Source organism: Propithecus coquereli, unplaced genomic scaffold (genome assembly GCF_000956105.1).
Source record: "Propithecus coquereli isolate 6110/MARCELLA unplaced genomic scaffold, Pcoq_1.0 Scaffold105, whole genome shotgun sequence".
NCBI lineage: Eukaryota > Metazoa > Chordata > Mammalia > Primates > Indriidae > Propithecus > Propithecus coquereli.
The window spans coordinates 1,778,250-1,801,146 of NW_012134414.1; the positions used below are offsets into that span (position 1 = coordinate 1,778,250).

Genomic DNA, 22,897 nt, shown 5'->3' on the forward strand with positions numbered 1-22,897 from the left:
ACTCTTAAAATATTTACTACTTGGCCCTTTACAGAAAAAGTGTTTAGACCTTGCTTGGCACTTTGGAGCACTGCATGCGTGGGCCCATCTTAAAACTTAAACCAGGTTTCTTGAACAATCTAGACATTATTAACAGATAAGGGAAGAAGAGTTTAAATTCTTAAGCAACCAACATAACTATAGGATTAAATAAAAATTTTTTTTGCAAATTTTAAGTTTATAAAATTAAGCTTTCTAGGAGGTAGATTTTACCCATTAAATAAAACTTAACGAGAAATAGAATTGATAAAGTTGTCCCAAGGAACACATCAATTGCTTACATGATCAGTTCAACAGACATTTGCTCAATACCCATTATGAGTGGAACTAACAACTGACTTACTTCTTTTAGGTGTTTTTTTAAAGCTGGATTTCTGAGTCAACTGGAAGCAATGAGAGATGAAAGACTATCTAAAGTCTTCACATTGTTCCAAGCCAGAACACAGGGCAAACTGATGCGAATCAAATTCCAGAAGATTTTGGAAGAAAGGTATTCTATGCCTGTCCTGTACCCTTACTGCTCTAGTAATAATATGCCTCATCCGATGTGACCTAATCTCATTGGCTTTTAATAGGCCAAGGTTAAAGAGCTGACTCCTCTGCTGAGTCTTGGTCTTAAAAACTTTTAAATCATGGTACACCAAAAAGATAAAGTGCAAAGGGCTTTTATTGTCTGACCCAACCAAATATAAGCATAATTCAGATATTTCTTGCACTGCTTCCAGCCTTCCCCTGGAGAATTATCTTTATGTTCTGAGAAGTCTGGATCTCTGAAGGTAGTATGATTCACAATTTGTAACAGAAACAGACCTGGGAAGATTTGCATATCTTCCACTGCCAACTCTGTGGGGAAGTTTACTTCAAAGAGAAGAGTTGTTATGACCACTTTATTACCTCCCCTGGGTCAGAAACCCTTGTTCTTGGTGATGTGTAATCATAACTTTCTTACTCTCTTTCAGGCAGGTTCACTGGAGACATTTATCACCACATTTTGGCACTTAGGTGTAGGTTTTGTCTGTTCTTTAATGGAATCATGGAAAGCAAACTAGCAAAATCTCCAAAAAAGGGGCTGTGAGCCAGGGACTCTGCAATGGTTTTACTTTTTCCTTAGCATAGTTTATCTTCTGGAGAAAGGTCTGCAGATCTTGACATAACTTGTTTAATTGACAATTTGTTAATTCTATCTGTTTCCCGAAAGAAGAAAAAGATCGTTACATGGTGACGTCAGAGATATGAGAGAGACAACCCCTAAGGGTCTTCTGTGACCTTCCTGTGCAGTGGTCAGTGTGGCGTCGGAGCATGGCTTCTAGGGCCGCTGCGTAAACTCTTAATTTCTCAGCAGTTCACCTTCATCTCTAGAATGAGGCCTTTAAAGATCCGTTCTTTCTAAATTATGACTTCAAAAATGATTGTGAAGGATTTCAAACACATAAAAAAGTACAGAAAATATTATAATGTATACTCATGGAGCCATCATCAAGGTATATAAATTCTTAACATTTTTTTTTTGTAATTGCTAACAACTTTTTAAAAAAAATTAGCATACATAGTTGAAGCCCCTCTGTATTTCTCCCTTGATCCAAGTCCTACCTCTCCTTCCCCAGATCATGAATTTGTTTAACATTCCATGTTTTGTACATAAATCATGTAAAGGGATGTTTTTATACCTTTACTAGACATGCAGATATCCTTAAAATATAACATGACTTTGTATGTTTTTAGTCTTCAGGTAAATAATATTCTGCGTGTATTATCCCGAAGCTTGTCTTTTATGTTTAGTATTATTCTCTGAAATATATCATTGTTATATTTCTTAGGCTAGATTATTGAGAGAGATATATATACAGCTTTTTTTTTTTTTTTTTTTTTTGAGTCAGGGTTTTGTGTTGTTCCCTGGGCTAGACTGCAGTGGCGTTGTCACTGCAGTGACAAACCTCAAACTTCTGGGCTCAAGGGATCCTCCTGTCTCAGCTTCCCGAGTGGCTAGGACTATAGGTGCTTGCCACCATATCCAGCTTATTATTTTTATTTTCTGTAGAGATTGGGTATCACTGTGTTGCTCGGGCTGGCGTCAAACTCCTGGCCTCAAGTGATCTTCCCACCTTGGCCTCCCAAAGTGCTAGGATCATAGGCGTGAGCCACTGCACCTGGCCCTAGGTTATTGACTTTGACTGCTGTATAGTATTCCATTGTGTGAATGTAACACAATTTATTTATCCATTTTCCAGCTCAAGTATATTTATTTCCAATTTTTTTGTTATTACGAAGAGTTCTGCAGTGACATTTTTGTAAATGTCTCTCCGTGCATATATGTAAGATTTTCTTGAGTGCAGCATTACTCAAAATGCCCCATTCTCTGATAACAGTTTGTGGACAGCAGCTGGTCCAAGGCACGCACTTTGAGGACACTTCTCTAGGGCACGAATTAGTAGGTTTTAGGTTACACACAACTTCAACATTGCATGACATTGCCAAAATGCTTTCCAATATAATCTACTCTCTACTGGCAGTACAGGAAAATCCCTTTCCCTGTATTCTCACTAACTTGTGGTATTTCAGACTTTAAAACTTTTGCCAAACTTTGTCATATTACTGACTTTGGGGAAAGCTACCATTTCCCTTTAAAGAATGATGCTTTCTGAAATGTATTTTATAGATATGCTTTATTGTATGAAGGACATTCCTTCCATTTTATTGTGTTAAGAATTTTTATCTGGAAAATAATTGAATTCTTTACCTACATCTATTGAAACAATTATATAGTCTTGCTAAAGTAATTTATAAATGTGTTGAATTATATTAATAGATTTTTCAAAAAATGTTGAAGCCACTTTGGCTAAGAAATATTATCTTTTCATACATTGATAGGTTTGGTTGTGATATTGTCATGAGATTGTTGCATCAATATTCATGAATAAGGTTTTAACTGATCAACACCTAAGTGTATATATAGGAATAACATTCATCGGGTGTTGGGCAGGTGGGAGGGGGGAGGAGGGGATGGGTATATACATATATAATGAGTGTGATGTGCACTGTCTGGGGGATGGACACACTTGAAGCTCTGACTTGGGGCAGGGTGGGCAAGGGCAATATACGTAACATAAACATTTGTACCCCCATAATATGCCGAAATAAAAAAAAATTAAAAAAAATAAAATGGATTTCTTGTAGGTAAAAAGAAAAATATTGATGAATAAGATTGACCTGTAATTGCTTTTCATCTGCCATATTATCTGATTTTTTAAAATTTCAAGATATCAATTAAGGGGGTACAAGTGTTTTTATTACATGGATATCTTGTGTAATGCTTAAGTCAGGGCTTTTGCTGTGCCCATCACCAGAATAGTGTTCATTGTACGCAATAGGTAAGTTTTTATCCCAAACGCACCCTTTCACCTCCCTCCTTCTTGGTTTCTCATGTCCATTATATTGCTTTGTGCCTATATATATCTATCTATTAGCTCCCACTTATTAGTGAGAATTGTGGTGTTTGGTTTTCCATTCCTGAGATACTTCACTTAGGATAATGGTCTCCAGTTCCATCCAAGTTGCTGCAAATAACATTATTTCATTCCTTTTTATAGCTGAGTAGTACTCCATGGTACATATAAGCCACATTTTCTTTATTGATTCATGAATTGAAGGGCACTTAGGTTGAGTACACATCTTTGCAATTGTGAATTGTGCTGTAATAAACATCCAAGCACAGGTGTCTTTTTGATAAAATGACTTTATTTCCTTTGGGTAGATACACAGCAGTAAGATTGCTGGATAGAATGGTAGGTCTATGTTTATTTCTTTGAAGCATCTCCATACTGTTTTCCATAGAGGTTGTACTAATTTGCAGTCCCACCAACAGTGTATAAGCATTACTTTCTCTCTGCAAGCATGGTAGCATCTATTGTTTTTGACTTTACTAATGGCCATTCTGATAGGAGTACAGTGGTATCTCATTGTAGTTTTAATTTGCATTTTCCTGATAATTAGCGATGTTGAGCATTTCTTCATATTTATTTTGGCCGTTTGTCTATCTTCTTTTGAAAAACTTCTATTAATGTCTTTTTCTCACCTTTTGATGGGGTTGTTTGTTTTTATTCTTGCTGATTTTAGTTCTCTGTAGATTCTGGATATCAGTCTTTTGTTGGACTATACAGTTTGCAAATATTTTCTCCCATTTTGTAGGTGTCTATTCACTGTGTTAATTATTTCCTTTGCTGTGCAGAAGCTTTTTAATTTAATGAAGTCCCATTTATTTATTTTTGTTTTTGCTGTATTTTCCTTTGGGGTCTTAGTCATAAATTCTTTGCCTGGGCTGATGTCTAGAAGAGTTTTCCTATGTTTTCTTCTAGAATGTTTATGGTTTTGTGCTTTACATTTAAGTCTTTAATCTATCTTGAATTAATTTTTGTATTAATATATGGTGAGAAACAGGGGTCCTATTTTATTCCTCTGCATGTGGCTATGCAATTTTCCCAGCACCATTTATTGAATAGACCTTCCTTTTCACAGTGTGTGTTATTGTATGCTTTGCTGAAGATCAGTTGGTTGTAGGTAGCTGGTTTTATTTCTGGGCTTTCTATTCTGTTCCATTTGTCTATGTCTCTACCTTTATACCAGTATCATGCTGTTTCGGTTACTATAGCCTTGTATAATTTGAAGTCAGGTAATGTGTTGTGTCTAGATTTATTCTAGTTGCTTAAAATTGCTTTGGCTATTCAGAGTCTTTTTGGTTCCAAATAAAGTTTCAGATTATTTTTTCTAGATCTGTGAAATATGACACTGGTATTTTGATGGGGATTGCATTGAATCTGTAAATCACTTTGAGCAGTATAAACATTTTAACAATGTTGATTCTACCAATCCATGAGCAGGGGATGTTTTTCCATTTGTTTGTGTCATCTGCGATTTCTTTCATTAGTATTTTGTAGTTCTCCTTGCAGAGATCTTTGAACTCCTTTGTTAAGTATATGCCTCGGTATTTTATTTTCTTTGTAACTATTGTGAATGGTATTGAGTCCTCGATTTGACTCTCTGCTTGACTGTTATTAGTACATAGAAATGGTACTGATATATGTACATTGATTTTGTAACCTGAGACTTTGTTGAATTTATTTATCATTTACAGGAGTCTTTTGGTGGAGTCTTTAGGGTTTTCTAGATACAAGAAAATATCTTGTATATTGCTGAGATCATCAGCAAACAGGAATAGTTTGATCTCCTCTTTCCCAATTTGGGTGCCATTTATTTCTTTCTTTTGCCTGATTTCTCTGGCTAGGACTTCCAGTACTAGGTTGAATAGAAGTGGTGACAGTTGGCACCCTTGTCTTGTTCCAGTTCTTAGGGGGAATGCTTTCAACTTTTGCCCATTCACTATGATGTTGGCTATGGGTTATATCTTTCCTAGTATTGTTTACTTGTGCCTTCTCTCCTCTTTCTTTACCATTCACACCAAATGTTTGTCTATTTAGTCTATTTAATAGAGCACTTTCTAAAATTTATTTGTTTTCTAGATCATTAATTTCTGATCTTATCTTTATTATTTCCTTTCTTTCACTTGCTTTGGATTTATTTTTTCTTTTTCCAGCTTTATTGAAATATAATTGACAAAAATTGTATATGTTTATGGTGTACAATCTGATGTTTTGATATATGTATACATTGGGAAATGATTATCACAATCAAACAAGTTAACATCTGTCACCTCACAAAGTTATCTTTTGTGTGTGTGTGGTGAGAACATTTAAAATCTACTCTCTTAGCAAATTTTGAGTATACAATACAGTATTAGTAACTATAGTTACTATGCTGTATATTAGATCTTCAGAACTTATTTATCCTACCTAACTGAAACATTGAGCCCTTTGAGCAACATCTTCCCATTACCCCATCCCCAGCTCCCTATTCCCTGCTTTCTTCTGGCAACCATCATTCTGCTCTCTGCTTCTGTGAGTTTGATTTTTTTATGTTCCAAATATAAGTGAAATCATGCAGTATTTGTCTTTCTGTGCCTGGCTCATTACACTTAACATAATGTCCTCCAGTTTAATCCATGTAGTTGCAAATGACAATATTTTCTTTTTTAAATGCTGAATAATATTCCATTGTTTATATATACCACATTTTCTTTCTATATCTGTCAATGGACATTTGATTCCATATCGTGGCTATTGTGAATAATATTGTAATGAACATGGTAGTACAGATATCTTTTCAAGATACTAATTTCACTTCCTTTGTATATGTACTCGGAAGTGGGATTGGTAGATCAAATTCTAGTTCTATTTTTAATGCTTTGAGCAGCTTCCATACCATTTTCCATAAAGGTTATATCAAGTTATATTCCCACCAACAGTGTCCAAGGGTTTCTTTTTCTTCACATGCTCACCAGCACTGATCTTTTGTCTTTTTCATAATTGCCGTCTGAACAGGTATGAGGTGGTATCTCATTGTGATTTTGATTTGCATTTCTCTGATAATTAGTGATGTGGAACATTTTTTTTTCACATACTATTGGCCATTTGTATGTCTTATTTTGAGAAATGTCTATGAAGTCCTTTGCACATTTTAATGGGGTTATTTATTTTCATGCTATAGAGTTGAGTTCCTCATATATTTTGAGTATTTACCCCTTATTGGATATATGATTTGCAAATATTGTCTCCATTCAATAGGTTGTCTCTTCACCTCATTGATTGTTTCCTTTGCTACACAGAAGCTTTTCAGTTTGATGCAATCCCATTTGTATATTTTTGCCTATATTGTTTGTGCTTTGGGCATCATATTAAAAAATAAAATTATTCCTCAGACCAATGTCAAGAAGCTTTTCCCCTAAGTTTTGTTCCAGTAATTTTACAATTTTAGCTCTTTTGTTTAAGTCTTTAAACCATTTTGAGTTGGTATTTGTATGTGGTGTGAGATGAGATAAGGGTCCACTTATTCTTCTACATGTGGATGTTTAATTTACCAATACCATTTATTGAAGAGACTGTCCTTTCTACATTGTGTGTTTTTAGCACCTTTGTTGCAATTTACCATAAATGAATAGATTTATTTCTGGGCTCTCTAATCTCTTCCATTGGTCTGTATGTCTGTTTTTATGCTATTACCATGCTGTTTTGATTACATATTTTGAAATCAGGTAATGTGATTCTTCCGGCTTTATTTCTTTCGCTCAAGATTGCTTTGGCTATTCAGGGTCTTTTGTGGTTCCATATGAATTTTAGGATTTTTTACTATTTCTATAAAAAATGCCGTTGGAATTTTGATAAGGATCACATTTAATCTATAGATCATTTTGGGTGCTATGGCCTTTTTAACAATATTAATTCTTCCAATTCATGAACACAGGATATTTTTTCCAGTTATTTGTATCTTCAATTTTTTTCATCAATGTTTTATTGTTTTTGGCATATAGATCTTTTACCTCCCTAGTTAAATTTATTGATATTCCCAAGTATCTTATTTTATTTTGATGATATTATAAATGGGATTGTTTTCTTGATTTCTTTTTTTGGCTAGTTCATTGCCAGTGCATAGAAATGCTACTGATTTTTGTATTAATATGTTGATTTTGTATCCTGCAACTTTAATGAATGTATTTATCAGTTCTAACAGGTTTTTGGTAGTGTCTTTAGGGTTTTCTATATATGAAATTATGTCATCTACAGAGACAGCTTATCATTTTGCTTTCTGATTTGGATGTCTTTTATTTCTTCTTTTTGCCTAATTTCTCTGGCTAGGACTTCTAGTACTATATTTATTAAAGTGTTGAGAGTGGGCATCCTTGTCTTGTTCCTGGAGGAAAAGCTTTCAGTTTTTCACCTTTCAGTGTGATGTTAGCTATGGGCTTGTCATATATGGCCTTTATTATGTTGAGATATATTCCTTCTATACCTAAATTGTTGAGAGTTTTTACCATGAAATTATGTTACATTTTGTCAAATACTTTCGCTGCATCTATTGAGGTGATCATATGATTCTTATCCTTTATTTTGTTAATGAGGTATATCACATTTACTGATTTTCATATATTAAATTATTCTTCTATTCCAGAGTTCACGGTATATGATCCTTTTAATGTGCTGTTAAATTTGATTTGCTAGTATTTTGATGAAGACTTTTGCATCTACATCAGGAATATGAGGAATATTGGCCTCTAATTTTCTTTATTGTCTGTGTCTACTTTTGATATCAGGGTAATGCTGGCCTCCTAAAATGAGCTTGAAAGTGTTCCCTCCTCTTAAATTATTTTAGAAGAGTTAGAGAAGGATTGGCATTCTTCTTTAAATGCTTGGTAGAATTCACCAGTGGAGCCACTGGGTCCTGGGATATTTTTTTTTGTTGGGAGCCTTTTGATTACTAATTCGCTATTCTTACTCATTGGTTTGTTCATGTCTGCTATATTCTCATGATTCAGTTTTGGTAGGTTGCAAGTGTCTAGGAAGTTATCCATTTTTTTTCTCGGTTATTTAATTTGTTGGCATAATGTGAACATATAATTGTTCACATTAGTTTCTTATAATCCATTGTATTCCTATGGTATCAGTTGTAATGTTTTCTCTTTCATTTATAATTTTGAGTCTTCTTTTTTTCTTAGTGTAGTGAAAGGTTTATCAATTTTGTTTATCTTTTAAAAAACCAACTATTGTCTATTTTATTTTTTCTTTATTATTTCTTTTCTTCTGCTATCTTTGGGCTTAGTTTATTCTTCTTTTTCTAGTTCCTTAAGATGTAAAGTTAAATTGTTTATTTGATACCTTTATTTTGTCATTTATCACTATAAACTTCCCTTTTAAAAGTGCTTTTTGTTATATCTATAAATTTTGTTATGTTGTGTTTCCATTTTAGTTTGTCTCAATATTTTTAAAATTTCCCTTTTGATCTCTTCTTTGACTCATTGGTTGTACAGGAGTGTCTTTATTTCCACATATTTGTAAGTTTTCCAATCCCCCCCCACACATACATACGTACAAATTATTGTTTTCTAGTTTTGCAGAGCTTTAGAAAGATACTTAATATAATTTCAGTCTTCTTAAATTTGTTAAGACTTATTTTGTGGTGTAACATATGATCTATCCTGGTTATTATTTCATGTATTCTTGAAAAGAATATGGATGGAATGTTCTATATAGGTTTGTTAGGTTCATTTGGTCTACATTGTGGTTCATGTCCACTATTTCCTTATTGATTATCTGTCTGAATAATCTATTCATTTTTAAAACTGGGTTATTGAAGTCCCCTACTATTATTGTATTCCTATTTCTCTCTTTAGTCTGTTTTGTCTCATGTAAGTATAAATATCTCTGTTCTTTTTAAATTTCCATTCCCATGGAATGTCTTTCTATTCATTCACTTTTAGCCTATGAGTGTCCTTAAAGCTGAAATATGTCTCTTGTTGGCAGCCTATAGTTGGTTTTTATTTTTCTATCCATTCAGTCACTCTGTGTTTTTTGATTAAATAATTTCTTCCATTTACATTTAAGGTAATTGTTGATAGGTACGAACTTACTATTTGCATTTTGTTAATGGTTTTTAATTATTTTGTTATTTTTTTCCTTTCTTCCTTTTTTCTGCCTTCCTTTGTGATGTGATGATTTTGTAATGATATGCATTTATTTCTTTATCTTTTGTATACCTACTAGAGATTTTTTCTTTGTAATTACCATGTGGCTTACAGAAAACCTCTTGTGGTTCATATATTTATATATAGCTGACATCTTAAGCTAAAAATAACTTCAACTGCATATAAAAACTCTTTACTTTAACTTCCTTCCCCACATTTTATGTTATTGATTTCACAATTTATATCTTTTTATGTTGTGTATATATTAACCAATTATTTTAACTATAGTTATTTTTAATGCTTTTGTATGTTAACTTTTATTTTAGAGTTAAAAATGACTATGTACCACAATTACAGTATTATGGTATTCTGAATATGATTCTATTCTTATCTTTACAGTGAGTTTTATCATTTCATGTGATTAGTTAGTATCTTTTTGTCTCAACTTGAAGAACTTTTAGCATTTCTTGTAAGGTAGGCAGTGGTGATAAAGTCCCACAGCTTTTGTTTGTCTGGGAAAGTCTTTATTTCTTCTTCATTTCTGAAGGACAGCCTTGCTGGTTATAGCATTTCTGGTTGGCAGTTTTGTTTTTTTTTCTTTTTAGCACTTCAAATCTATCATACCACTCTCTCCTGGCCTGAAAGGTTTTTGCTGTGAAATATGCTAACAGTCTCGTGAAGGTTCCTTTATATGTGATAAGTTGATTTTGTTTTGCTATATTCAAAATTCTCTTTTTGTCTTTGACTTTTCAGAATTTCATTATATTGTGTCTGGTGAAGATCTCTTCAGATTTAATCTATTTGGGGTTCTTTGGACTTCATGGATCTGGAGGCTCATTTCTCTCCCCATATTTGGGAAATTTTGTGTCATTATTTCTTTAAATAAGCTTTCTGCCTCTTTTTCTTTCTGTGCTTTTTCTGTGACTCCTATAATGTATATATTGGTGAGCTTGATGGTGTTCCAGAAATGCCATAAGCATTCTTTACTCTTTTTCATTTGTTTTTCTTTGTTGATCCTCTGAATTGGTGATTTCAAATGACCTGTCTTCAAGCTCACTGTTTCTTCTTCTTGATTGAATGTGCTGTTGAAACTTTCTGTGGAATTTTTCAGTTCAGTCATTGTGTTCTTCAGCTCCAGAATTTCTGCTTGGTTCTTTTTTGTGGTTTCTATCTCTTTGTTGAACTTCTCATTTTGTTCATGTATTATTTTCCTAATTTCATTTTGTTGTAGCTCATTAAGCTTCTTTAAGGTGATTATTTTGAATTCTTTGTCAGGCAATTCATAGATCTCCATTTTAGAGTGGGTTATTGCAGATTTATTTTATTATTTTTATTATGTTGTATGTTCCTGGTTGTGTTTCTTGCATTGATATCTGCACATTTGAAGAAACAATCCCCCTCCCTGTCTTTATGGACTGTCTTTGACTGAGAAAGACCTTCACTAGACTTCCTAGCTAGAGATTCTAGGCCTTCATCCTTAACTTCCCCAGGTGTCCAGTTGTCCCCCCGACCTTTGTTTCAGGAACCTGTAATCTCTTGCTCCCTCTCATGTCTGATTTGTCAGTACATAGATCTCCATTTCTTTAGGGTTGGTTACTGGAGCTTTATTTTTTTCCTTTGGTGGTGTCATGTTTTTCTGATTATTCATGATCCTTGCGGCCTTGCATGGGTGTTTGTACATTTGAAGAACTAGGTACCTATTCCAGTCTTTATAGGCTGGCTTCAGCAGGAAAAGATCTTTACCACTTTGGTCAGAGAATCTGAGAATGCTAGCTGGCAGGGTCTGTGAGTGTGATTGTTGCTGGAGTCCTGGGGCATGCTATCCTGGTGCCAGTTTCAGTGCACAATCAGGCTCAGTGCCTAGGTCCATGAGGATAAGCCTGGAGGCTGTATATCAACTGGGACAGGCCTGGAGCTTGATATGCATGGGCAGGCCTTGGTGCCTAAGTTCATGATGATAGATCTGAACTGGGCCTGTGAGGGCATCTCTGGAGCCTGGGTCCATGGGGCCATCCTGGTGCTGGGGTCTACTGAGGCATACTTATTGACTGGGTCTATGAGGACAGGTTTGGGGCTTAGCTTTGTGAAGGCTAGCCTGATACCTAGGTTTACTAGGGTGGGCTTGGAGCTTGGAACCATGGGGGTGGGCCTAGAGTCTTAGTCCATGAGGGCAAGCCTGCAGTCTTGGATTGCATGTACTGGCACTGGGGCAGGCCTGGTATCTGGGGCAGTGAGAGCCATCCTGGAGCCTCGGGCCATAGTGCCAGCCTGAGGCCTGGGACTGTGGGGTTTATTCTTTTCTTAATTTGCTAGGTTTTTATTTCAGTGTGTCTAATTAGCTGCTTAATTCTTCCATTTTATTGTTTTTAAATTTCTTTCCTGTAATAATTTTTAACATAATTTTTATATTATCCATCAGAAGTTTCAGTTATTAGAAACTCTTAGGGATTTAATCAAATTTTTTATTACATGTGCTCATCTTCACTGATGGTTGATTTTTTTAAATATATATGTTTTGTAATCTTGGATTGTTGGCTCATCTTCAGGGGGCTTTATCTAAGAGAATGTCTGGTGCTTGGTTTTGGGTATTTTTTTCAGTGTACTTTTGTATTTTCCTACCCCAAGGGTCCAAAGGATATTTATTACTAGTGTAAAAAAATCATCATGCCTATTTTTTGGATATTTCTACACCAATTAGGTAATATAATTTAAACCTCAAATATACTTCAGTGGTGTTGGACCATGGTAAGAACGATTTCTGAAGATTTTTTTCTTCGCCCAGGCCAAATCAGATGTACTTCTCTTTAACATCTCTCTGCTAGTGGGTGGATTTTTCAGTCCTCCTTTCATGAAGGGTAAAATTATTTGAAAGTTTCAGCCTAGCTTCTTTACACACATGGATGTGAAAATACAAACCCTTACAATACCAAGATTGGCTGCTTTCTTCCATGAAGATGGCCAAGCTGTACATGCATTTACTTATTGCTCAGCTTTTTAGCACCCTCTGTATTTCTCACTCTCTTTTAGGCTCAGCTCTCATTTAAAAAATGTTTGTACAGGGAACATTTTCAGGACACCTAGTCAACAATATTGCTAGCCCCAGAAATCCCTTTTGATTCTGTCAAAAGAGCTTTTAACAGAATCACGTGAGAATCCAGGCATAGAAGAGCTTTGAAGACTAATGAGAATTTATTATGACTCCTAAAAAGACGTGTTTATTGAGGATCTTAATTTGAAAAATAATTCTCTTACCATCTGGGCTAACTTGCTTTTCTTTTTTCTCTCCTGATTTAGGGATGCACTTCTTTTGATCCAATGGAACATAAGAGCTTTCATGGCTATGATAAACTGGCCCTGGGTGAGGCTTTTCTTCAAGATCAAGCCTCTTGTTAAATCTGTGGCAGTGGGAGAGGAGAGAGCCGAACTGAAGGAAGAGTGTGCAACTGCGAAAAGTCTTGGAGGATTCAGAATCTCAGACGGAGGAACTGAAAGCGAAGCAAGTTTCCCTCATTCAGGAAAAGAATGACCTTCTTCTTCAGCTGCAGGCTGTCAGTGGCTCCACTATTTGTTCCTTAAATCATGCTTTTAATTAGACTCCCTTGTTTCATAGGCAGTGTTGATTTGAAAGAAATAGAAGCACCAGCTCTTCAAATAACAAGATTTTATTCTATAAAACACAGACAATGGCAACACTTAAAGAGACACCCTATTTCACAGTGAATTGATTTCATTATCAGGATGTCTTTTGAAAAGGGACAAATTATCAGTGGGTTTTTATTATATAGTAGCACTGTAATCTATCACTGGGAGCCAGGAAGCTCTGTGTCTTGAAGTTTGTTGGTAGCCCATGACCTGTTAGCAAATCAGCAGACAGGATTTTAGTAGGTCCTGAGAAAAGCTTGGCTAAGACTTCAGGATTAATGCTGTGTGTGCTTGTTGGATTTCCTGATTATGGTCTCTCTACCTACCCTTCTCTAGTCCAAATCAACATTACTAATGAGTTGAGTTCTTAAAACAGTTCTTAATTGTGGGTTTGTATCAAATTCATTTGTGAAACATTAAAAAATAAAAAGAAAGATGCCTAGGCCCCACTCAGATATTTTGATTAAGCAGGCCCTGTATGGGTCCAGTGAATCTGTGTGAGTGATTCTGATATCCAGTCAGGATTAAGAACAATTGTCTTAAAAAATAAAGCACTGTATTCCTTCCCTGATGAGCAACCTTCAGATTCTATAATGTATACATTTTAGGCTCCAAACCCCTGGTCCTGAGGCCTGTCTCCAGTCTGAGGCTAATATGCTATTACTCCCTTTCACATTCCTCTCCCCAGCCACCTGGACTACTGTGATCCCTAAACATCCTAAAGGGCAGGGATGAGATTTTAACCACTTTTATTATACTGTCCTTCCCACTTAGCACAGGGCTAAGTTGAAAAATGCTGGGTCCAAATATAATTATTTTTAAACTTATTGAAAACAGAAAAAAAATTAGTACTTTCAGACTGTTCCAAGTTATTCTTTTATTTTGGAGCTATGCTATCTGCAAATGTGCAAGCAGGTCACATTTCGCATAAGACTTTACAAGCAATCTCACATTTCTGATGCATAGTTAACATGGAAGTGATTCTAAAGCTTTAGTGTGTACCAGTCTCACCTGGAATCCTTGTTAGACATACAAATTCCTAGGCCCCATTCAAACGTACTTTAAGAAATTCTAAGAATCCTTAAGGAAGAGGTAGCTTTGGATGATACCTGGCCTCCCAGTTTCCATCATTCTTCCTGTTGATGGAGGGCAGCCAGTGCCACCTGGGGTGATGTAGGAGCTAAGAGTGGACCCACCTTGTGCAGGGTGTGGTAGGTAATGGGGAGCATGGGAAACACATGGAAGCAAATTCCAGAGCAAACCCGGGAAGGCTGAGATGAGTTCGAATTTTAACTGTGATTAAGAAGTTGACAGACCTATGAAATATTTTGTTATAATTTATTTTTAAGGAACACAGCTAAGCACAAACGTGATCAAAGAAACAAGGATTCTTTTAAAATCCTTCACTTAGTCAAAATTCCAGCAGAACTGAGTGAACCCATTCCAATTAACATTGTGAGTATGTCAAAGAAAAACTGCCATAGGGGAAAGGATCTTCCTGCTGTTAAACTGCCACACCATTGCTCAACTGGTCCCCAAATCCTGCTGTCATGTTTAATGACAGGATCATTGATGGTTGATTGGACTGTCCTCTTCTTTCAGAGATGGCGACAGGTCCTGTATACATGCTGAATGGAATGCAGCAAATAACTGCTCTGTTTATCACCCCGGGGTGAACTAAGATCAAGTGTCCCCAATATTTCCCATACATTGGAAGCTTCTCTGATTTGCATGGACCATTCCTAAATGTCTTGATATTTCTTTTTAATTTAGCCCCTCATTTGGGTCCTCAGAGAGGTTGAAGATTTGCTAATCTCTACTTCTCTCCATCTGTTCTTCTTTGAGCCTTGTGTGTTGGGCAAGCAGCCATTCTCTAGCCAGGAGTTACCCAGAGGCCACTAGCCTAGAAAGATCTTTACCTTTTTTTTTTTTTTTCCTGTTCTTGATCTAATTAGCTGACATGACTTAAGTGATGCAAATGGATAGCTAATAAATTGGCCAAACTGGCATATTGTGGAGAACAGATGAGGTCTAGAGATGGAGCACAAAGATATATGTGAAGTTATATTGCAATGAGACCTACAGCAATTAAGAACTTGCTCACAAATAAGAGGAATTATTTAGCCTCTAAAGAAGACAAATTAAAGAGTTTTAATGTTATGAAAGGTGCCCTGTAGCAAAAAGCTCCTTCATTTTTCACTTGACCTCTAATATAAGAACAATGAGTCACTCAGTAAGAGCTGGAGGAACTGCTTCTGAAAGGATAAAAAGAAAGAGTATTTTATGCTGTATGTGTGCTAACTTGTGGAATTTACTGCTGGTGGAATCATGGAGGCAAAAATTTTAGTTGGAAATAATAGTGAAATCTAGTTAGTGACTTGCAAAGTAAACTTATGATTTCTAAATTCAGCCTATGAGTAAAAAATATAACTCAGCTCAATTTATTATAAGATATATGTATGTATTAAACAAGTATATCATTGCATTTATAATAATGTTCCAATGCAATGTTCCATTGTCTGAGGGAACACTGCTTTCTTAAAAGACCGTATTCTGAGCAGGTATCAATCTCAAACTATGTGCCCACATGGATGCTTCCAGAAGCCGTGATTTAAGCAGCACGCTACTGATTTTTGGAGGCATGTTAGCTCCTCTAGGCCACCAGGATTCTATTAAGTGCTTTAGAAGAGGTAATCTAATCTACTGAATGGGCCTGGAAGATGGAAAGCACCTCTAAACACAAGCAACTCCTCCACTTCTCAGCAATAGGATCAGTGACCTGGGAATATTATTTCAGCTGCTTAGGAAAGGTGGGTGAAAGTGCTGGGCAGAGGGCAGGCAATTATCTCTTTGCTATGTGTTAAGCAGCATTTTCGCCTAGCTGATAAATTACTTCCAGCTGTTGGCAACAATTTTCTCCTCATCATGGCAGGAGCAAGAGACCCTGGCAAATGTTGTAGAGCGGTGCGAGCCGCTGATTAAATCCAAGATCCAGCTGGAGGCCAGAGTAAAGGAGCTGTCTGAGCGGGTGGAGGAAGAAGAGGAGATAAATTCTGAGCTGACTGCCAGGGGGTGGAAACTCGAAGATGAATGTTCTGAGTTGAAGAAAGAAATCGATGACCTGGAAACAATATTGGTGAAGTCAGAGAAGGAGAAGCGTGCTATGGAGCACAAGGTATTTTTTCTATAATGTTAAGAAGACCTAGCTGCTGGAATGCTACTCTCAAATCAGGCTCCAGTACCAGCCTTGCTCTGTTCAAGTTAATTAACACAGTGGCTTTCAACTCTACAGCACTGGGAGTCAGAGCTGGCATAAAGCAAAGGGTCTGATGAACTGTGCTGTTCCAATTCAAATTTCCAGTTTGAACTTATAGAACCCACTTAATCTCCCAAATGAAACATTTTCATTTGTTCCAATCTTATAGCATCCGAAATCTAATAGAAAGAGCAAAATGGTTTCATTGGGCCTTGAATTGTTCCTTTTTGGAAGGAGAGTGAGCATGATATGGTTTGCTAAAAGATGATTTGGGATGTGCCTGAATCCCCAGCTCTGGCATTGGTCTAGAGTTTGACCTTGAAGATGTCACTTTAATTCCAGTTAAAGACTTTGGTGTTTTGCTTGTTTTAGTTGAGGGTTTTAACTTGCACATCTATGTGGGGATTGAAGATAGTAAGAAGTCCGTATCGAACTTGTGATTAAACACCAAATCTCCAATATGACACTAATTTTGGTAGATGATTAAATAGCGCCTTTTATTTCTATTGATTCTTTTTCATAAAAAGCACATGGACCCGATGTGTCCAGCTTCCATTTTTGCAAATTCTATCAGCTGGAACCCATCTTTAACTGCCACTTTCTTGGGACACTGAGGTACAACACGATCACTACATGCCCCTTGAATCCTCAAAAGAAAGCTAAATTCCCTTTAGTGTTGTTATTGTTAAATAATGACATGGAATAATTGGTCATCCAATGAGCTATGTTAATAATATTTGATTAACCAGAATACCCCATTTCTTAACTACGCCATTAACAGATCATGTTTTGTGGAAGCAAAAGTAAATTCAGAGTTTTAAAAGGTATAGCAGGAATTTGGCTAAGTGTGGCTCTTGTTGACATTGGCTACCTCATGAGCTTTCTGGAGTGCAGAAGAGAGATGATGACCCTTAGTGTTATGCCCAACTTTCCAGTGGTGGCTTTAATGAAGCTGTCCTTGTCGTCTTCCCACAGGTCAAGAACCTGACTGAGGAAGTGGAAATTCTAAATGAGGATATTAGCGAACTTAACAGAGCAAACAAGGTGGTGCAGCAGGCGCATCGGCAGCCCCTGGATGACCTGCACCTGGAGGAGGAGAAGCTCCTCAACTTGAGCAAAGCAAATTTAAAATTGGAACAGCAAATCCATGAGGTAAGTCGCGATTTATCCAGCTAGTTAGCTATCTGTCAGCATATATACACACCTCCAATTTTTACTTAGTTAATTTATCTTGACAGTTTCAGGAAAACTTAGTAGCATAGTTTGTTTCTCTCATTATTGAAAAATAGAGGTTTTTTTTTTTTTTTCTTAACCTACAATAAACTACTGCAGTATAAGAAAGCCCCAGCATGTAATCTGTCAGTTTTTAAATGCAACTTTCATTTAACCCTGGGCAATGGGAGAACATTGAACTGAATGGTAAAGGGTTATCCCTCTGGGTGGCTGGCTTTTCCCCTTAGCTCCCACAGAACCTGGTATTTTGCCCCACAGATACACTGGTATTCTATTTGACACTGGTATTGGGGGATTAAAGACCAAGTGTCTCCAGTGGTGTGCTATTTATTTATAGTTGAAAGACATGTAAGTCACAAACTGTGTGTTCTACTCATACTATTGGAAAATACTTGGCTGGGCGCGGTGGTTCACGCCTGTAATCCTAGCACTCTGGGAGGCCGAGGCGGGTGGATCGTTTGAGCTCAGGAGTTAGAGACCAGCCTGAGCAAGAGCAAGACCCCGTCTCTACTAAAAAAGTACGGAAAGAAATTAGCTGGACAACTAAAAATATATATACAAAAAAATTAGCTGGGCATGGTGGTGCATGCCTAGTCAGAGCTACTCGGGAGGCTGAGGCAGGAGGATTACTTGAGCCCAGGAGTTTGAGGTTGCTGTGAGCTAGACTGACACCGGCACTCTAGCCAGGGGGAAAAAAAAAATGAAAATATTTGTAAGATTCTAAAGATTATGTCCCTGTTCTGCCTCTAAACACCCAGTGAAATAAAGGTGATTTCGACCATTCTCAATGTGTAGGTTCATAATCCTTCTTCTCCCTCCCCAACTGGCATAGCATATTCATTCATGTTCTCATTAGTCCCCAAAACTTAGCCTTTATAAAACTGCTGACAAGGGTAGGTGTTTTTTTTTATTATCTGCTTTTCTCTCCCACTTCTCTATCAGTTTCCTCGAATACCTGTTAATTGTCTTACATTTCTTCCTATTTTAACTAATTGCATATCTCACACAGCCTCAATATAAAGATTTATAGACGTCTCTGTGTGTGCTTGTGAATGCATATCACACACACACACCCACATTCACGCACAGTGGTGTCTCGGTCCATTCCAGGTGGTAGAAAAAAATACCACAAACTGGGTGGCAAATAAACAACAGAAATTTATTTCTCACAGCTCTGAAGCCTGGGAAGTTCAAGATTACAACATTGTAGACTTGGTGTCTGGTGAGGGCCCATTTCCTGGTCCATAGAAGGCACTTTCTCGCTGTGTCTTCACACGGTAGAAGGAGCAAGGGAGCTCTCTGGGCTCTCTTTTATAAGGACTTATCCCATTCCTGAGAGTTCCACCCTCATGACCTAATCACTTCCTAAAGGTACCACCTCCCAACACTGTCACATTGAGGATTAGGATTTCAACACATGAATTTTGAAGGGATATAAACATTCAGTCTATAGCACCTGAAGTACATCTCTCTACCTTCAGGTTTTTACATATATTATTTCCAGAAATTCTCCTTTTCTCCCAATTTGAATTTCATATCTTTGGCTACAGAAAATCTTCCGTTGCTGTAAAGTAAATATATCAATACACAAAAAGCCATATTGTCACTGTTATCTAGCTTCCTGCCAAACTAAGTTCTACGTCATTAGTGGCAATACTAATACAGACAAAACTAGAATGTTCTGACCAGCTTGATGGGGAACCAGAATCCTACATAATGTTATGGACTGAAAGAGGATACCAGGTGGATACCAGAGGATGCCACATGAGAATGTGTTTGAAAGGGTCAGTGATGCCCAGGAGGTCTGCCAAATATTCATGGATGATCACGTGGAGACAGATTTGTTTGGCATTGCTCCAGGGAACAGAGCTTGTACTTCTGGATAGAATTTACGGAGAATATTTTAGCTGCTTATGAAGAAGTACTCCCGAGCAAATGGACTTATTCACCCATGAAATGAGCTGCCACGTGAAGAAGTGAGCTTCGTGTCTCTGGAAAGAGATAAAACAAGGGCTCACTGGCCATTTGTTATTGGTTCCTTCCCTAGGACAGAACTCAAATTCCGTAATCTCTAAAGTTTTCTTTCATCACTGTGACTTCTAGATTCTTTTGGTAACCTATCAATAACACACAATATTTATTTTGAAATATATGTAAGTGGGCATCATTGACAGAATCGGTGCTTATATCTTTCTTTTTCCAGGAGGCAAGGGGTTAATGAATACATCTAGTGAAATATAAACTGTACCTATTTATTTGGCTAAATAATCTCTTTCTTTTTGTCAGCTTGAGAGTGCCCTTGAGCAGGAAAGAAAAGTGAGAATGAACTGTGAAAGGGAGATGTGCAGACTGGAGAGCGATTTAAAGCTGAACCAGGAAAGTACGGAGACTTGGCCAGCGGCCAGCTGCAGCGAACGGAGAGGCTGAGGAAGTAAGCTACCTTTCTGTTGGCGTGACATTCTGGGAGACCTTTGTGGGAAGTAGCAGTTCTCTCATTTCATTTATCCCTGGTACTCCAGGGCTAGATATCTTAAGAACAAAGGCAAGGATAACAAGCCTAGGAAACGGATTTTTCCTTTGCTGGACTTTATGGATTTCCTTTCTTTTTACAACCATATAATAATCTAGAAATTGGGGTAGGGAACCTGTGGCCTTGGGGCCACACGTGGCCTTCTGGATCCTTGAGTGTGGCCTTTTGATGGAATCCAAATCTTACAGAACGAATCCTTTTAATAAAGGGATCTGTTCAAAAGGATTTGTTCTGTGAAGTTTGGATTCGGTCGAGGGGCTGCACTTAAGGGCATATAAGATGTGAGTTATTGGGAATTTGACGCTACAAGGCAAAAGTAAAAATGGCTCACTGCTTTGACGCATGATGTGACCAATGTCATAAAATATGAAAAAATAATTGATTCTGGTCTGATATACCCTTTGATAATTTAAATATTTGTTTATCAGATATAACTTCATTAATATTTATGTAGTTTTTATCAAATAATTTACTATATAAATATTAACTCTCAAAATCTAAAGCAACACATGAAAATGATCAAAATTAGGGAAATTTTCAGTTCAATCCATCAGTGAGATGGATTTTCTCACCTGTCCCTTTAGTCATCTTTTGTTTAGATTTTTTTAACCATTAGGAATTTTCAACTTATTTAGATTATACCAAATGAGAGGGGGGAAAACAGGTCCAAGACTAAGATAAATTCAGGCTAAAGCTAGTAGCATATCGATGGGTGGGGTCCGCGGTAAAAAAAAAGAGAGGGAAATCAAGTGACCAGCTATGAACTTCTAGTTTTCTTGTTTGTGTAATATTATACATGCTCTTGGCACAGCTTGATTAATATTCTGCTAATGAGTTACTGAACTTAATAGGTGTTTAGAGAAGATTAAATAAGTGACCTTCCAAATGTAATGAAAGGCAAAATGATAGAGTTTCCTTAGCATTCAATTTTGATCATTATATTTCAACTCAGCAAAGTGAAAATGATGCTTTATGTCCTTGTAGGCCGCAGGTAAAAGAGTTTCAGCATTTTAGAAATCTATATTTGTAGGAAGTTGTAACTTTATTGTGAAACCTTTTCTCTAAGCGGACCTATATGTATTTGAAACTTCATACATGATAAAAATGGCATTTCAAAACAGTGATAATAGGATAGCATTTAATAAATGGTGTTGGGATTATTAGCTATTCATCTTCTGATGTAAAAGTTAGATTCCTACCTCATACTATTCATACATACAAAATTCAGTTGCATGAAAGAATTCAAGTGTGAAAACAAAGCTATAAAACCATTAGAAGAGGCAACATTATTTGCGATAGCCAATATGTTGAAACAACCTATATATCCATTGATGTATGAATGGATAAAGAAAATGTGGTATATACATACAATGGAATATTATTCAGCCTTAAAAAATAAGGAAATCCTATCACATGCAACAACATGGATGAACCCGATGGTCTTTATACTAAGTGAAATCAGCCAGTCACAAAAGGACAAATACTGCATGATTCCACTGATACAAGGTATGTAAAATAATCAAACTCATAGAAAGTCATGCAATGGTGGTTGTCAGGGTCTTGGAGGAGGGGGGATCCCAGTGGGAAGAAGCTGTTCAATGGGTGTCAAGTTTCAGTTACGTAAGATGTCTAAGTTCTAGAGATCTGCTTTACAACGTTGTGCCTACAGTTAACAATACCGTATTTTGCACTTAAACTTTTTTTAAGAGGGTAGATTTTATGTTAAGTCTTCTTATTACAATTTTAAAAATATTAGAAGAAAGTATAGGTGATAAGTCTTAGGAAATTGACAGGTTAAGTCATCTTGAACAAGTCACAAGAAACCAAAGACATATAAGGATACTGATGAATTTTCCTACATCAAATTTTTAAACGGGTATGTGATAAAAGCCAATATAAATAAAATTGAGATAAGCTATAATGTGAGAAATTTTGCAACAGATATTAAAAATATCAAGAATATTAAGAGAAAATCTATAGTTCCATAATTAGATGAATGACCTATAGAAAAATGGTCAACGACACAAACAAGCAGTTGATTTGGTTTACTGGCCATTTTTTTTTATTTCAGCATATTATGGGGGTACAGATGTTTAGGTTACGTATGTTGCCCTGGCCCCCTCCCCCCCAAGTCCGAGCTTCAAGTGTGTCCATCCCCCAGATGGTGCGCATCGCACTCTTTGTGTATGCATATGTTCATCCCCTCCTCCCCCCTCCCCACTGCCCGAAATCCAATAAATGTTATTCTTATATGTACACTTGTGTGTTGATCACTTAATATCAATTTGATGGTGAGTGCATGTGGTGCTTGTTTTTCCATTCTTGGGTTACTTCACTTAATAGAATGCATTCCAGCTCTATCCAGGAGTATACAAGAGGCGCTATATCACCATTGTTTCTTAAAGCTGAATAGTACTCCATGGTACACATATACCACATTTTATTAATCCCCTCATGTATTGATGGACACCTGGGTTGTTTCCACATCTTTGCAATTGTGAATTGTGCTGCCATAAACATTCGGGTGCAGGTGTCTTTTTCATAGAGTGTCTTTTGTTCTTTTGGGTACATGCCCAGAAATGGGATTCCTAGAACAAATGGTAATTCTACTTGTATCTCTTTAAGGTATCTC

The 22,897-nt window shown here is 36.5% G+C and overlaps 1 protein-coding gene across 1 annotated transcript in view; it reads left to right on the forward strand.

The window, feature by feature from the left end:
- The window catches only part of MYH15 (myosin, heavy chain 15), a 171,122-nt gene that overhangs the window by 56,156 nt on the left and 92,069 nt on the right, over positions 1–22,897 (forward strand). The window contains 7 exon segments of the mRNA XM_012645946.1: positions 395–529; positions 12,899–13,042; positions 13,044–13,152; positions 16,179–16,421; positions 17,478–17,654; positions 20,022–20,121; positions 20,124–20,166. Coding sequence (XP_012501400.1) covers positions 395–529; positions 12,899–13,042; positions 13,044–13,152; positions 16,179–16,421; positions 17,478–17,654; positions 20,022–20,121; positions 20,124–20,166 — 951 coding nt within the window.